Genomic DNA, 15160 nt, shown 5'->3' on the forward strand with positions numbered 1-15160 from the left:
CCTTGGAAGGACAAAGAACTGCTATGATATTTCTCTGCTGTTCTGGACATGTGAGTATCTGGACTTTCAGACAACTGAAAAGAATAATTGTTCTTCTACACTGTCCATCTTCAGTTTGGATCTCATCATAGAGCCCCAGAATCCTGTGCCTTTATTCATCTACATGCAAGTGTGCTAGCATGTTCCTACATCCTTTTGGAAGGAAAGAAGTGCAGTCTCTTCTGAAAGGGTTGGATCCATCCAGGTACCTCTCCTATAAAGCAGGATTGTGTTGTAGCATCCACATGAGTTCAGATGCTCTAGCAGGGCTATCCCCTCACATACAACCACAGCAGTGATAAAAACCTCTGGATCATGCAGAAAGCATGGCAGAAGGTGAACTGTGAATGCCTAGGCACATTATAAAAAATAACTGGTTTTATAAACTTTATCATAAAACTGCTGTTGGGTCTCAACATCAAAGTTTGAGGGACCATGTACAGCCTGGAGGAAAGCTGAGCCAAAAGCACAGTCCTTGTGCAGAGGCCTGAAGGACACAGAGCACTTCAGAACCTCAGACACTCAATGGTGTGCCCTGGTCAGCCTGCCTGGGAGGAGGTAAATGTGACCAGTGCTGTGACCAGCACCTCCTGCTCTGGGCCAGCTGGCCAGGGCAACAGGGATAATGTTTTAAACTGGTCCTCTGCAACCACTTAAAATAAAAAGTAGAACATTTTAAGAGAATAATCCCTTAAATGTAGAAGAAAGACTTTTATATATATATATATATATATATATATATCTTGTCTTAATGTAGTGCATATTAAAATTTAATTGATTTTAGCAGATGTGAAGAGCAAACATACCCAAGAACATATATTACTCCACTTTTTGTGTGTTAAAACTGCATCTGGGTTTGGCCAACTCACTTACCTGGGTGTTTATCCTTATGGCTCCAATAGATGGGATTTCATAATAATAACCTAAAATTTAGAACAGAAATATTGTCATTTTACTATAACAGATTGCTGGCCTCTTAATCTTGAGGAATTTAATTTAGCTTATAATTTCTAGTCTAAAGTCTATTGGAATTATTGTTTATGAATGAAATACATTTTAGTAGATGCTACCACAATGCACAGCCATGAGATGGGTCACCATTCCATTCAAACCAAGGTAGTGACTCTTAAGTAATGACAGTTGTAATTTGTTTCTTTTGGCTGTTTTGGTAAGGCTGCATCATATACTGAGTTTGTACTCATGAAATCCCAGTTAATATGATGTGCAAGTATATTTAATGTTTATTTTAATATGCTGAGACAGAAACATAATTATAGACTGAATGCATATAGGAATGTAAAAATAGCTATGGTCTGCCACAAGAGTGAATTCATAGTATAAAAATATAAGGCACTCTGTGGAATGAAAAAAAACTAATGGGTACTTCTCCTACACTGAGAATGTACATCAGAAATGTCTATTTAGCACTGATTTTATTGCTCATTTGTTTGAATTAAAAATATTTAAAATATTTAACAGTAGTCCATGTAATAGGACTGAAGCCAGGCACTGAGATCCATCTTCAGTCCAAGAAAATTTTAAGTCATATTGGAAGGAAGAATCAGAGAATTAGAGAGGTAAAAGTATTGATATTAGTAATTTCCTTTGCTGTATGCAAAATCTTTTAATTTAGGAAAAAAATAAATAACACTGCTTCTTTGGATATGCAAACAAATAATCACAGGAATTTTGGACAGAAGATTATGATCATTTTGCTTCAATAATAAGATGACATAGGTGGTTATGCTTTAAACCAGCTGGTCCTCATTTGTTTTAAAACAATGGAGGTCACATGCACACAGTATTTTGAGACACAAACATGTAAGTTAAAAAAAACTCTGTTCAAAACACAAATGTCAATTTTCTGTTATTATCTGACAATACAATCTGCTCCTCATGGAGTTGTAGTATCTTCTGCATGACTTGTCAGCATGCTGAGGGTTTCATGAGGTTATGACACATATGTATGCTCTAAACCCAGGCTATGGATTCTTCTAGTTTGATTTTTGATTTTTCTGGTTTTTTTTGGTGTGGTTTTTTTTTTTTTGTTTTTTTTGGTTTTTTTTGTTTTTTTGATTTTTGGTTTTTTTTTAATCTATGCATTTCTCTTATCTTTGCTGTATGTTACTCTTCTGCCTGAGCACATCTTTATCTCCTTCCCTGGCAGTCCTAATTTTCGAGAGCCTTTGTATTTCAGCTCACCTCTCACCTCTTGCTTCTCACCAATTTGTAAAACAGTTTTACGTTTTCAATCAGGCCTGGAAATTGCTCTATTTAAAACATAAGCAAATGTTTGATAAATTATATGTTTTCCACTTTTCTCTATTCTTTTCTATTATTTCTTTTCTATTTTCTGCTGTATCTCTATATCTTATGACTTGTGCCATTATATTATAAGATATTTGAGGCTCATATTTTTCACACACTTCAAATGTTTCTGAGTACATTTTGAATGCAAAAAATTTATGTAGAAAACATTATATTTCCTTACTTTCACCTTTTTTACTTTTTCTTTTTGTCCTACATAAAGAAAGCAGAATAAAAATAGAAAATACAAGAAGCTCTCAAAAACGAAGAAATCATAGCAAGAATAATTTTGATATTTTCATTGAAAAAAGGAAAAAGAAAAAAGTATCTTATCCCTTGTAAGTTTTGGAGAAAAACAGAAAGAAATGTAACCAGCCAACTAACCAAACAAAACTCCCTTTGTCCAGACCACTTAATTTAAACCAGCTTTGACTAATTTCTTATCTGTCATCAGTTCCAACTTTACATAGATGGCTATTACAACAAATATTCTCAAAACTGAACCATAATGGCTTATTATTATAAAAACTACTGTGGTAGTTTTCATGCAATGTGAAGTTTTAAATAAAGTAATAAAGAAATAAATATATCAGTTTCTCATTTACATGTGATTTTTTCATGTATATATTATGTAATGAATTAACTTTTGAAAATTTTGATAACAAATAGAATAAACTTAAAAACCAAGCTGAAAAATCTGCCATTTTTAGAGAACAAAGATATCAGCTAACCAAAGCTCTAGTGAAAATCAGTTTAAAAGACAGACACAGTACCTTTATTTTCACAGGCCATCCACTGTATGGGTCCTTTGTCATAATTATGTTGGCCCACAGAAAATGTGAACACACGTACCTGTGCAAGTCAAAAACCAATGCATATAACAACTATTTATCATTTATTAGTTGTGACCTCAAGTCAATGATACCTGGATTTTTCATAAATTAGAATAAATAAGAACACTATGAATTCTCCAGTTTTTGTATCCATAAAAGATATGAGAGATGTAAAAAAGAAAAGATTATGGTATTTTGTGTACTCCTATTATTTCTTCCATAAAGTAGAATCAAGAACAATGCTCTTTTACACAGCATTCCTACTTTAAAAGTCTTACATTGGTGATTGCTCATGAAGTATTTTAACTTTTAGGTTCTTTGTTCTAGGGTGGTAATTATAATTCTTCAGGTTTTGTTAAATTAGTTGACAAAACATATCAATATTAGATGCTTACCAATGGCTTAAAAAGAATATATGTGTGGCAGTAGAATTCAAAGCAATGCAAAACAGGACTTTTTAGGATTTAAAACATAAAATTTTCAGATACTACACAAAACAATTTCTCATTTTGCTCAGACTCAGTGTTCTTTATGTAAAACCACTAAATTAGTTCAACAGACTTCAACTTCCATACGATGGTTAAGCTTCTGATTTTTCACCTTAAGCTCTTGATATTCATTTAAATTGTGGGGTTTTTCAGCATAAAAAACCATTATCTTTCACAATGCTACTCTAATCTATCTCAGCAACTGTAAGGAGTTATGGTTTCAGAAGAATTTACCAAAATCTCTCCAAGTTTTGGACTGAAAACAGACTTTTCAGCTGAAATGATTTTCCTTGCAAATTTTCTGATTTGAATGAGAAAAATTTAAAGCCAAAACCTGGTATTGCTTTAAAAATATTAAAAATCTTACCAGACAGACAGAAAGATTAGAAATACTATTTTTTAGCTTCTAGCTGAATATTTTCCTCTAAATTTGAGTTTTTCTGATAAAAGCTGGGAAAATTGTTTTCCCAACAGTTTCAATGAACTGCTCACAATATTCATGTCCCTCTGTTCAAGGGTCAGACACCTTTTCCTTTTTAGGCATGTCTTTCTTTATGGATCTTTAACTTTATCACTTCAATGTACAAATCATAGACCACAATATGAAATCAGAATGAAAATTCCTTTCTATGGATTGGATGCTTCAAATTAAAATATACTACAATTAATTTGCATGCAGGCTGTGAGTAAATAATAAGGTAATATTTTCGTTTAATAATACACTCTAAATTTGCAGAGACTCCTTGTAAACAACTGATCATTGCTAAGTTTGTTAATGACTCTTTATAAAAAAATTCACCACATTATTTAGCATGTGCAATTAATACCCAAATCTTCACTTCCAAAATAGGCAAAAAAAAAAAATATTGGTGTGATATAATCAGAGTTCAAGTATTAACTAAGAGCTGTAGGAATGGCTTCACATCATCCATCAGCAGGTAGCAAATGGTGAAACTTTATTAGTGTTGACCCCTGTATGCAAGAGGGCAAACAAAACTTTGTGCTGGATGCCATTTTTAATTAACAATATGTTTTGATTTGCTTTATCCATACAACCCCTTTGTTTCTGCAGTTAAAAGGAGAATTAAAGCAACTGATTTAAGTGCTTGTTTTATAGTTTAAAACTACTCCATAGAGGGTCATTCCCCACTAATTAGTCTTGCCAATTACATTTCTGGTTACACAGGCAGGTGTAGCAATGGCTATGCCTGCATGACAGTAACTTTTTTTCTCATAGTTCATATAGATAAAGACAGATGAAAAATACCTTCTATTACTCTGAAAATATCAGTATTGACAGTGCAAAAATGACTTTACCTGGCATGTTCACATCTCATTTATTAATACTGTACCACAGTTGCCATGCCCCTTTTATTCTTGACACCTTTTAAAAAAATGACATCTATAATTCTTCTAATAGATCTTTCTTCTTCTATTTAATTAACATCTATTTTTTTCTTATCAGATTAGCACCGTGTTATTTCATATTGGCACCTCTCAGCTCACAAGGTCCCTGCCTCCTATATTCCTGTTCTTTCTGAATTCACACTGCTCCCAGTCCATTGCCCACTAAACACTTGATTCAGAATAGATTCTTCTCAGAAACGATGGAAAAACCCCACTGATGGTCACTAATTAGATACTTGAGAGACCTGATGTTTCTTTTGGATTAAAAGCTCCCAAGTCATGTGGGTTCTCTTGTGTGTGCAGAAAACATATGAGTCAATTAGACTGGACTGTCTAGCATTTGATCTCAAATGTAAAAATGAAACACTGAATTGGATTCAAGTTGCGAAATGCTGTGTAATTTAGGGAAAAACAGCAGTGTGTTAAATCTGCAACAAATCTATAAAGAATTTAGAATTTAAATTATTGACAACAAGCAGGAGACAATATATCTGATTTACTGTTCCTTGGATAATTAACAGAGATAAAGAACTGCAATGAAAATTGGAGATTTTAATTGTTACTTGGTTTGGCAAGAGGGTGGGATATTCAAAAGAGTATTCTTTTTCCTATTGCCTCATCTGGAATTGAGTAGGATGACAGACCAGCTGGAAAAATGAGTCAGCAAGTCAAATTAAACAAGCCAATTTTAGCAAAAAAAAAAAAGCTCTCTGCTAAATTTTCTGCAATAGGACCCAGAGTCAGCCAAAGTACTGAGATGTACTTTTCTATATGTTTTCCTTATCTCTCCAAAGAAGACAGTAGGCTATTGAATTAAAAAAAACCCCACAAAACAAACCAAAAAAAAAAAAAAACCCAAAAAACCAAAAACTTTTAAACATTTAATTACTTTTAATAGGGAATTTACGACTAAGAATACTTTAGGCAACTGGATCAGGCACAATGGGTATGAGCACCTCTCCCTCTGCCTAACCAAGTGGGTTTCTGAGCTGAAGCAAACTGCCAAGTCGTCTTTGATCCCCAGAAGTTGTTTTCCATCACCACTGAGGCTTGGTTATTGCTTCTCTCTGCCTCTCTGCAGCCTCTTGGGTCCGGGTAAACTGCAGTTTCTGGGTGGTTTTGCAATGACATTTCCTCTCCACCACCCTCACTAGGGGATGGATGGACTTTTGTGTTCCCCAACCCATTTCCTAGGGAAAGGGCAACCTTGGCTCAAGGCAGATCTATTTATTCTCTTCATAAAGAAACATAACGTCCAAGGCAGTAAAATTAATGGAAAAATTAGATAAACAAATAGGAGCTGTCATGCTTTCTGATTTTCAATGGAACTATTTAAAGTAAAGTTCTTCTAGAAAACTTCAACCCTTGGAATTGAGAAGAACTAGAGATGGGCACCAGCCTGCCCTGCCAGCCCATCCAGGCACTGTCTTGAAATTGTTCTGAAATAAAAAAGTCCTAACTTTTAGCAAAGGAGTTCAAAACTATCTGCATTTTCCTCACTGAAACTAACCTTAGGGACAAAAAAAATCTTTGTTATAATAATTTACAGTATATAGCAGAAGACTATACTAACTAGCAACAGATGTGAGTGGCACAGGCTGCCCAGTGAGGTTGTAAATCTGCCTCCTTGGAGGTTTGAAACACCAGCCTGGATCTGGCCCTGAGCAACCTGGCCTGATCTTAGGCCTGATCTTGAACTAGAGACCTCTGCAAGTCACTTGCAACCTGGCTTATCCTAGGAACCTATGAAGGACAGCAAAGGAATACATACAAAAATCCAACTCCTAAACACAGCAAGTGATAGGTAGAAAACAATTCTACAAAAACAGAGGAAGAAGTACTTTACTGAAGAAAATATAATTGTAGAATTATAAAATTAATTTGCTATTTATTTGTATTTCTTTCTCATGGAATAAGATCATAAGCACCAAGGTGAGTAAAAAAGACTTTGACCACTACAGATTTTTTGGGACAATGGCACTCAAGAGAGTTGTGGTGAAGACAAAAATGAAGGAGTATCTATGAAAAGGCTGTTTTCCCTACAGATCTCATTTGCTTTTTATGTATTTTATTTCTTCATTTTGGAATTGGAATAAAATTAAGAAAGATTAAATTAGATGCTCCCTTTGGGTATATCATGTTATGAGTATTACAAAAAAATTAAGGCTTGACTGAAGTTAATTCAAAGGGGTAGTTAAACACAATGCACTTGCTGTTTAGGGTACTGATTATGTGTGTAGACAATGTAGAATCCTTGAATCACTGAATGTTTTGGCTGGAAGAGAAATTTAAGGTCATCTCATTTTAACTCCCCTGTTAGGCCTAAAAGCACTGTACCCACCCTGCATACCCCTTAGAGTGGAAGACATGCACATTTTTTGACAGATAAATTATTTGTCTTAAATTCTCTGCTACTGGCATGAGGGAGCTCTCAGAAACAAATTTGTGCATCTCTTCACTTCTCTGTTTATGAAAAGATTAATTGACTTTTGGAGATATATATGTCTATTTTACCAGATACCAAGAGAGCTAAACAATTAATTCATTTAATTGGATGCAGGCAAGATGAATCCTGTCATTTTATGTCTAGCATGTAAAGAGTGCATCTTTCTGTACTACTAAATAAACAAACTATGACCAAAAACTGAGCTCATCAAATCATTCAAATTTAGTTTTCATGATGACAGTAAGATTTCAGAACATTTTACTCTGGCCTTCATAGCTGCAGGTGAAGATTCACAGATAATCTTTTTTACAATACAACAAGGAAAACTGTGATAAAGGGAAATAAATAATTCAGTAATTTCAGCATGACCCAGGGAGTTATCTTTCCCAGCAATGGGTTTACAAATTATCAGAGATGAGGAAAAATCGATTGCAGTTTATATTTAATAGGTACACTTCTGAAATAAAAGGACAACATAAGAAGCCTTGCATTCTGAATAAAATCATAAAACTGCTCTTCTATTTTCCATTATGCATTCTGCCTTCTAAATCTCTTGTAAGTATAGCTTCTAAATCACTTATTAAGTTTTGTGCTTTGTGCTGTAGGCCAGGGAGATGTTATGTAGTTTTCCAGCTGCCCCAGCTAAAACTGTGAATGCATTTTTTTCCTTACATTTTTACATCTGTGGACAGAAATTTGAAGATGATTTTGGATTCTGCTGTGAGTTAACTGAGAACAGAAGACATTTATGACTTATTTGAGCTGAGAACAGAACTGCAGAGGACAATCTGAAATCACAATATACTAATTAGGAAACCACCTAGGATTAACTAATAGGATAGGCCAAATACAGAGAGTCACCTAAAGTCTGCCTAATAATCTGTCATGCTGAACTTCCCAATTCAGGACATCCAGGGACACAGTCCTGAACTATTTAGGTTAGAGCTGTAAATATAAAGCAATTTTTTTTTCTTTCTAGAAGAGAAATAGAAGTTCTGAGCTTAACAGCAGGGGCAAGACTCACAACCGTGTACTAGAGGACAGTTTCAGGATCCCTTAAGCCAACTTTTATGCATTACATGAAAGGGACATAACCCATTTTCCTTCTCAGGCCATGAGGGCAAGTGGCACAGTATGGCTCACATCTCAATGGCCACACCACAGTGCCATACTCCCTCCCTGCCCAGCCCTCATCTCAGGTCATCTCACTATAGAATTTTTGGGAATAAGCCCTAGCTCATGCTATCACTGAACTGAACACTGACATTACTAAAAAATTGACTGCCACAGGCCAGGAGCCATTCTGTTTGGTCTGTTAACAACAGCAGTTTTGGATAACTGGACGTTTCTGCAGCCTGCACCTTGGCCCTGGATCATGTATTGGTTTGGACAGAGCTGTCTGGTTCACTCCTGCAAGTAAGGCTGGTTTTCTTGTGACACAGCCCTAAGGCCCAGCTTTTCTAAATTACTGGGACAGTGGTGCCACTAAACTTATAAATGAGAGTTCAGTACTCACACAAAAAGAGGGATGAGTTCATGATTCTCAGTTTGAGCACATTCATAACTTCCCCAGCTTTGAATGCCAGGCTCAAGAAAGTTCAGAAGTTGGAGATTCAGGCTTTTGTATGTAACTGTCGGGCTGCTGATGCATTTTTCCATTAATAGTAGTTGGGAAAAAGAAACAGAGATGACCTGAGCAGCAGGGAATGACACCTAGTCAGGTGCCAAAGTTCTGAAGTTTGAAAGGTCTAGAACTCAGAAAGCAGAATTCACACTTTAATGTCAAATTAGGAAATAAAAATAATGGCATCATACACCAGCGGATATGTATCAAGTTGCATTTTTTTACATTTATGAATAAATTAAGATCTCTCCCTTGCTGTGGGTACTCTCCATAAATATGTGTAGACTTGGGGTAACTGAGAAGAAAAACCCACATGAGAAACAATGAGAAGGAGAATTTAGCTCTCAAATATTTAAATGCAAAGATAATTGCGTGCTGGACATCTTTGAATTTATAGACATGGAGAAAGTATAAGCCCATAGGATTCCAAAATCCATTTGACACTACTCGAGTGTTTCCATAAGTGACCCTCTATACTCTGATTCATCAAGGCATGTAACTGTCCAAGTGTCCCCTTGAAACCAAAGGAAACCCTTTTAACTGAGACATGTATTTAAAGAAAAATAGAGCAGGTCCTTGGAAATACTATTTTAGACATTCATCCACAACAAATTATTTCTTCCAAACTTTCCATGTGTATTTGCAATCTTCCCTATCATTAATATCTTTCATTCACTACAATTAAATCTCAAACTTTAAACTGCAATGCTAGCTTATTAATTCATAGTCTAATTATAGTCTGTGTAATTATAGCCTAATAACAAAAAGAAATAATGACACTCTAAAAATCAGCTCACATTACAATCTAATGCTAACCCTCCTTCTATCTTAAAATAAAAACTACACTTATTGCATATCAGGAAATTTTTGGAGAATCTCACTTTCTTTGGATATATTTGGATATATATATATCAGCATATATCTATACTGATAATATGATCCAAGCCATTTAATGTGTTAATATATTGAGGAAATAGGATCAAGAGCATGGTGTAGTTGTAAGGAATTATTCTAGGAAAGGAATTAAAAAATGAGAATTATACCTGAACACATCACACACACATACAATGAAAGGTGCATATTCATGGAAGTTGTGACTGCCATAAATCCATGATATATGTTTTGCTAGCTGCAAAGTGTTTCAAAAATGACAAAAGGGGTTATTTTTGGTTGGTTTTTTTTTTTTCCCCTAGCTTGTTTCATTCCCTCACAAAGAAAACATATCTACATGAAAAGGGAGATATTTTCTACTGCAGACTAATGGTCAAAACACTACTGTAGTTATACTGAAAAATTTCAGAACTAACGTTCTCACAGAACTAAAAACAATATACTAATTCAGACACACTGTTCTACAACTTCTTAGTGCCACCTTGTGGAGCCACAGCCCCTCATTCCCTGCTCACAGAAGGGCTGATGTGCGCTGCCCCTTCCTCTGCTGCCACACAGCTGCAAGAATGGAACTGTAAAATTCCCTGCTGACACCTGCTGACCTACCCCTGCTAAACTGATCCTAAGTAGATAGAATGGACCACTGATGATGTGACTCTTTAATTCTTTACCTAGTTTAGACATAATCTTTGATGGGCCTCAAGTATCACAGGAGTGCAAGCACAGTTTCATATGCTCACAGTCACACAATGTTGGACTATTACATAATGATGAGGAAACAGTGTCCTCTGTACTGCACAGTCTCCTCAAGTAAAAAGAAGTTTTTGATCTCAACATTTTCTGGGTGTGGGTATAAATCAGCTCTGTTTTATTAGCTTTGTGTAACACATTGCTTAAGAACAGCAATAAGAAGGAGAAAGGCTGTACTCCCAAAACCACCAGCAGGATTTCACATTGATGTGCTTGAATTTTATGTTTGAATTTTCTTGCCTATGTCAACCCTGCCAAAAAAGTGGCTTTTGGTCCACTCCTCAGCCTTTAGAGCAGCTCTGTCAGCAGAGCCCACATGCACACACAGAAGTCAAAGCATTGCTCCTTCTCTCTTCCCATTTCTTTGGAGCCACAGGAGCACAGGTGCAGTCCCAGCACTTTGTCTGGGACTGTGCCAGCTGGCACAGGCCAAAAACCTCCCAGATTTAACTCACTTTAACCTATAAAATATTGAATAATTGTGGCTGTGGATAGCTCAAGGGTTGTGGACACATTGTGGACACATTCCTTCTCCCAGGATTTCCATCAGAAGGGCTGTCTTCATCACCCCACCCCAAATCAGAAATCCCTGTAAAGCACTCAGGTGCATCAGGTGATTTTCCAGCTCCTCATCCTCCCTCCCAGACTTCAGATAAAGAACATATTGGCATCTTTTTAACAATTCATCTGTTGAATGTTTTACTTGGACTACCCATGTTGTATTTACTCAAATAGTTGATCTATTTGGTTCTTTGGGGAAATTCTCCCTGTTGAAATGAAAAACAATTAAATTCCTCCTTTCCCTAAGCAGCTTCTCCCTGACACTCATCATTTAGCATTCTCTGAAGAAAACACTTTTTTTTTCTGAGAATTCCTTGTAAATTTGGTGGTCCATATCAGGAACCAGACAAGGGAGTTGACAAAGTAATTCCCACTGTACTCTGGATTAAAAGAATTTTAGGCATTTCTTTGATAGTCAAAACAACATTTGGAGGCAGCTGAGCAGCTGGAAAGGACTGGATTAATTAGAGAGATATTTACGGTTCATATTGTGACACTAAGTCCTCTTTTCTTTTTTTTTTTCATTGTCCTTGTAAATCCCAGGGAAGAAGTGTTACAAATATCATCCAAGTACTTAAAGGAATATTTCAATATGCCATTTCAAATATTAATTCTAATCACATACTCTGCCTTTTTCCTTCCCACGCAAATGGCCTTGTATATTTTCTTCCTCAATTTTTTGCTCCCATTTACTCCATTTCTTGTACAACATGGAAAAGTGACTGAATCTTCACAGTTGCAAATGCCAGACAGTTTTACCAGGGGAGGGAAAAGAGTAGGTGGGAAAAGGAAGGACCCTAAAACCCTTATTTCCAGGGGAATCCATTTACAAGAAGTCTCCCTCTCTGGAATTATCTATTACACAAATTTCATGTCTAATTTTATAATTGGCTGATGCTCAAAAGAGCATAAAAATTCTAGTTTAGACATACTCTTTCATGGGCCTGAAGTATTACAGGAGTACAAGCACAGTTCCATATGCTCCCAGTCACTTAATGTTGGACTATTACATAATGATGAGGAGACAGTGTCCTCTGTACTGCACAGTCTCCTCAAGTAAAATGAAGCTTTTCCTCTCAACATTTTCTACAATGAGTTTTGATCTCAATCTTTTTCATTTTTAGAATGAAAATTTTAAACCAAAATGATTCAGTAAGCTTTAGACAGGGTGTGCCACCCAAAGAGGTGAGGACACTTTGTCACATGTTCTTTCTTGAAGACTCACCTGGGAACAGAACGGTATCTAAGAAGAGGAAGATTAAGGGATGAAAATGCTGCAAGTTTTCCTTTTCTAGGTGGGTAAAAACCTAACATTTACTGTTTACTGCTGGAAATAGAGCAGTGCCAGACAGGGCTGTGCTGAGGGCAGCCTGACCTTGCCTCTGCTCGTAGGTTGGGGCCGTCACTGGCACAGGCAGGCGGTGACGACGCTGCCTGTCAGCAGCTGGCAAGAGCCTGAGCAGGGCTGAGAGAGAGAGAGAGAGAGAGAGAGGCTTCTGTGCATGCATGGAATAGAGAATGTCCTTCACAGCTACTGATTCATGCAAGCAGCTCATGCCCACTCGCTGCACTTCTTGCCAAAGTGCACCTGAAGTCTCAGGATTGTCTATGAGAAGCATTGGGTATGTACAGACACACAGACAGCTGCCACCTACCCCATGGGCTGTTAATGATAAACACAAATTTAATCATGACACAGTTCACTCATGAATTTGCATTTCTTTTCTAATCAGCTAAATGAATGAAATTTTCAGAAAGAAAATACAAGTGATTTTCCCCTGCAGTCCACAGGTAAAACAACCTGGAGGGGTGGGGTGTCTAAAGCCTTGGTGTGTTGAACACTTTGTACCAGAATGTTCTTGGTGAATTTAGATCTAAATTTTGCATTCCTAATGGCTGAGAGAGAAGAGCAGAGAAAATTTTCTCTAATAAATCATGCTTTATTTGACAAGGTATTAGCCATTTCTCAGTCTATAATGTGACATAAATGGATTTTAATGATTTTTGACAAAGACTTTTTTTTGTTTTTGAAAAGAAATAAGCAAAAAGGTCTTCAGCCCTAATTATAAATATGCTTCTTACAGAGTAATTTATTATAGACAAACATTGCCTTAGAGGGTTTGTCTTTGTTTTTTGCTTTCAAATGAAATAGCATCTACAGACTAAGTTTCCAACTAAAAGCATTGAGCTTATTTTTTTTACTGTCTACACACAGGATTGAGAGTACAGTATTGTCAGACTGCAGTATACAATTCAAAGTGATGGCTTAAACAAAAACAACTTACAAATAAACCAAATTCTTCCCTGTAAAAAATTTCTGTATAAATAAATTCAGAATTATAAAAAAAAATACATTTTTAGCTGGCACTCCAGGTTCTGTGGTCATTATGGTTTAGATGTTTTTGTTTGCACAAGATTAAGGATGAGATTATGAAGGACAGAATTCCCATCTAAGCCTCAGTAAACACTGAATATATTACTTTGAATTTGGTACAAGGCTAACATGCATTTGAGTTAAACCAAAATTACTGACTTCAAACAGAAGTTGAATATAGAAACAGAGGAATGGAGATACATAATAGGATAAGAATTCAAAGACTACATATAGGAACTGATTCTCTCCTGAAAAAAAAAGAGGTTTTTGGGGGTTCTTTTTTCCCCTCTATTTTTTAGTGCTTTATTTTTTAAGCCTATAGAAATGTTTGTGAAAACCTCAAAATAATTAGAAGCTCATACTTCCCTCACCGTGCAAGTACAAGATTGCAAAGTCAATTTCTTGTTCTTCTATTAAAGACAACCTATTCTTATAGCACATTCAATTCTGCGTGTTAAATTCTATCATGTACAGTGCAAAAGGTTTGAGAATGTAATTCTGACTTCCTGGAGATATGACAGAGCAGATTTTGGCCTTTTCTTTGAGATTAATCAGGATTCTGAATTCAAGTCACTTTCTAAGCAGAAACTGGGCTATTTTCTATTTACCAGCAGACTCAGTCCCTACTTGTAAAATGACTTTTTCCCTTGTTTTTTTGTTTTTTTTTTTTTTTTTTCAAAATAAAGGGTGAAATTTCTTTTCTTTTTGCAAAATGCTTTAGAAAAAAACTTTTTAAGTGACATTTAATAGTTCTTACTCTGGATAAGTCTTCTTAAACAGAGCTCCTGCATCTCATGTGCTGATGTTCTCTCCTAAAAAGCAACCCCTCCTCACAACACCTGCATCAATCTTTAATACTCTACATTGAACTGGCACAAGGTTTGTACTTGCCTGGGTGAAATCTACAGTTCACCTACTTCACTTGCACTCTAGCTTCTCATTTCACATCCCTTTCCTTTGTTATGCTTCTTGCATATATAAGCACATACTTCTTGCTATCCAAATGGATTGTAACTTCATTTTTTGAAATTTTTATTTCCTTCTTAACCTGTCACCTGTTTAGGCTGCTGCATGCACTCAGCTTGTGCCACCATCTGCTTGTTTCAGCTGTTCCCTTATTCTCTTGCCCCCCAAAGAGATTCCTATTCTGTACTTTCCCTCTTGGACCCCAGCTATCAATTCCTCCTTCTGTCCACTTTTTCCACCTGTGCATTGGCAAATCTTTCCATCTAGTAACAGACAAATCCTCAAGACCCACCTATGAGATGGCCTAAACAGCATTTACAAACTAAGATTTCTATCAAGTTTTATAGTCAATAAATAATAGTTAATTATTTTTAAAATATTATTCAGTTGTGCCACCTTAGTTATATTGCATATTCTATTAAATGGACAAATTCTGCAGTTTCTTCCCAGAAAGTGGCATTTTTAAACCAATGT

General features: G+C 35.9%; 1 protein-coding gene across 3 annotated transcripts in view; it reads right to left on the bottom strand.

The window, feature by feature from the left end:
- Positions 1-15160, bottom strand: part of CACNA2D1 (calcium voltage-gated channel auxiliary subunit alpha2delta 1) — a 367656-nt gene that overhangs the window by 53347 nt on the left and 299149 nt on the right. For all 3 annotated transcript variants that reach the window (XM_071424021.1, XM_071424020.1, XM_071424022.1), the window contains exons 13-14: positions 3120-3198; positions 913-962 (exon numbers count right to left, since the gene is read on the bottom strand). In XM_071424021.1, the coding sequence (XP_071280122.1) occupies positions 913-962; positions 3120-3198 (129 nt within the window). The remainder of the gene's footprint in view (positions 1-912; positions 963-3119; positions 3199-15160) is intronic.

The sequence above is a fragment of the Agelaius tricolor genome, unplaced genomic scaffold, assembly GCF_023055355.1.
Source record: "Agelaius tricolor isolate 1412-34295 unplaced genomic scaffold, bAgeTri1.0.p SCAF_3, whole genome shotgun sequence".
NCBI classification, from domain to species: Eukaryota; Metazoa; Chordata; class Aves; order Passeriformes; family Icteridae; genus Agelaius; species Agelaius tricolor.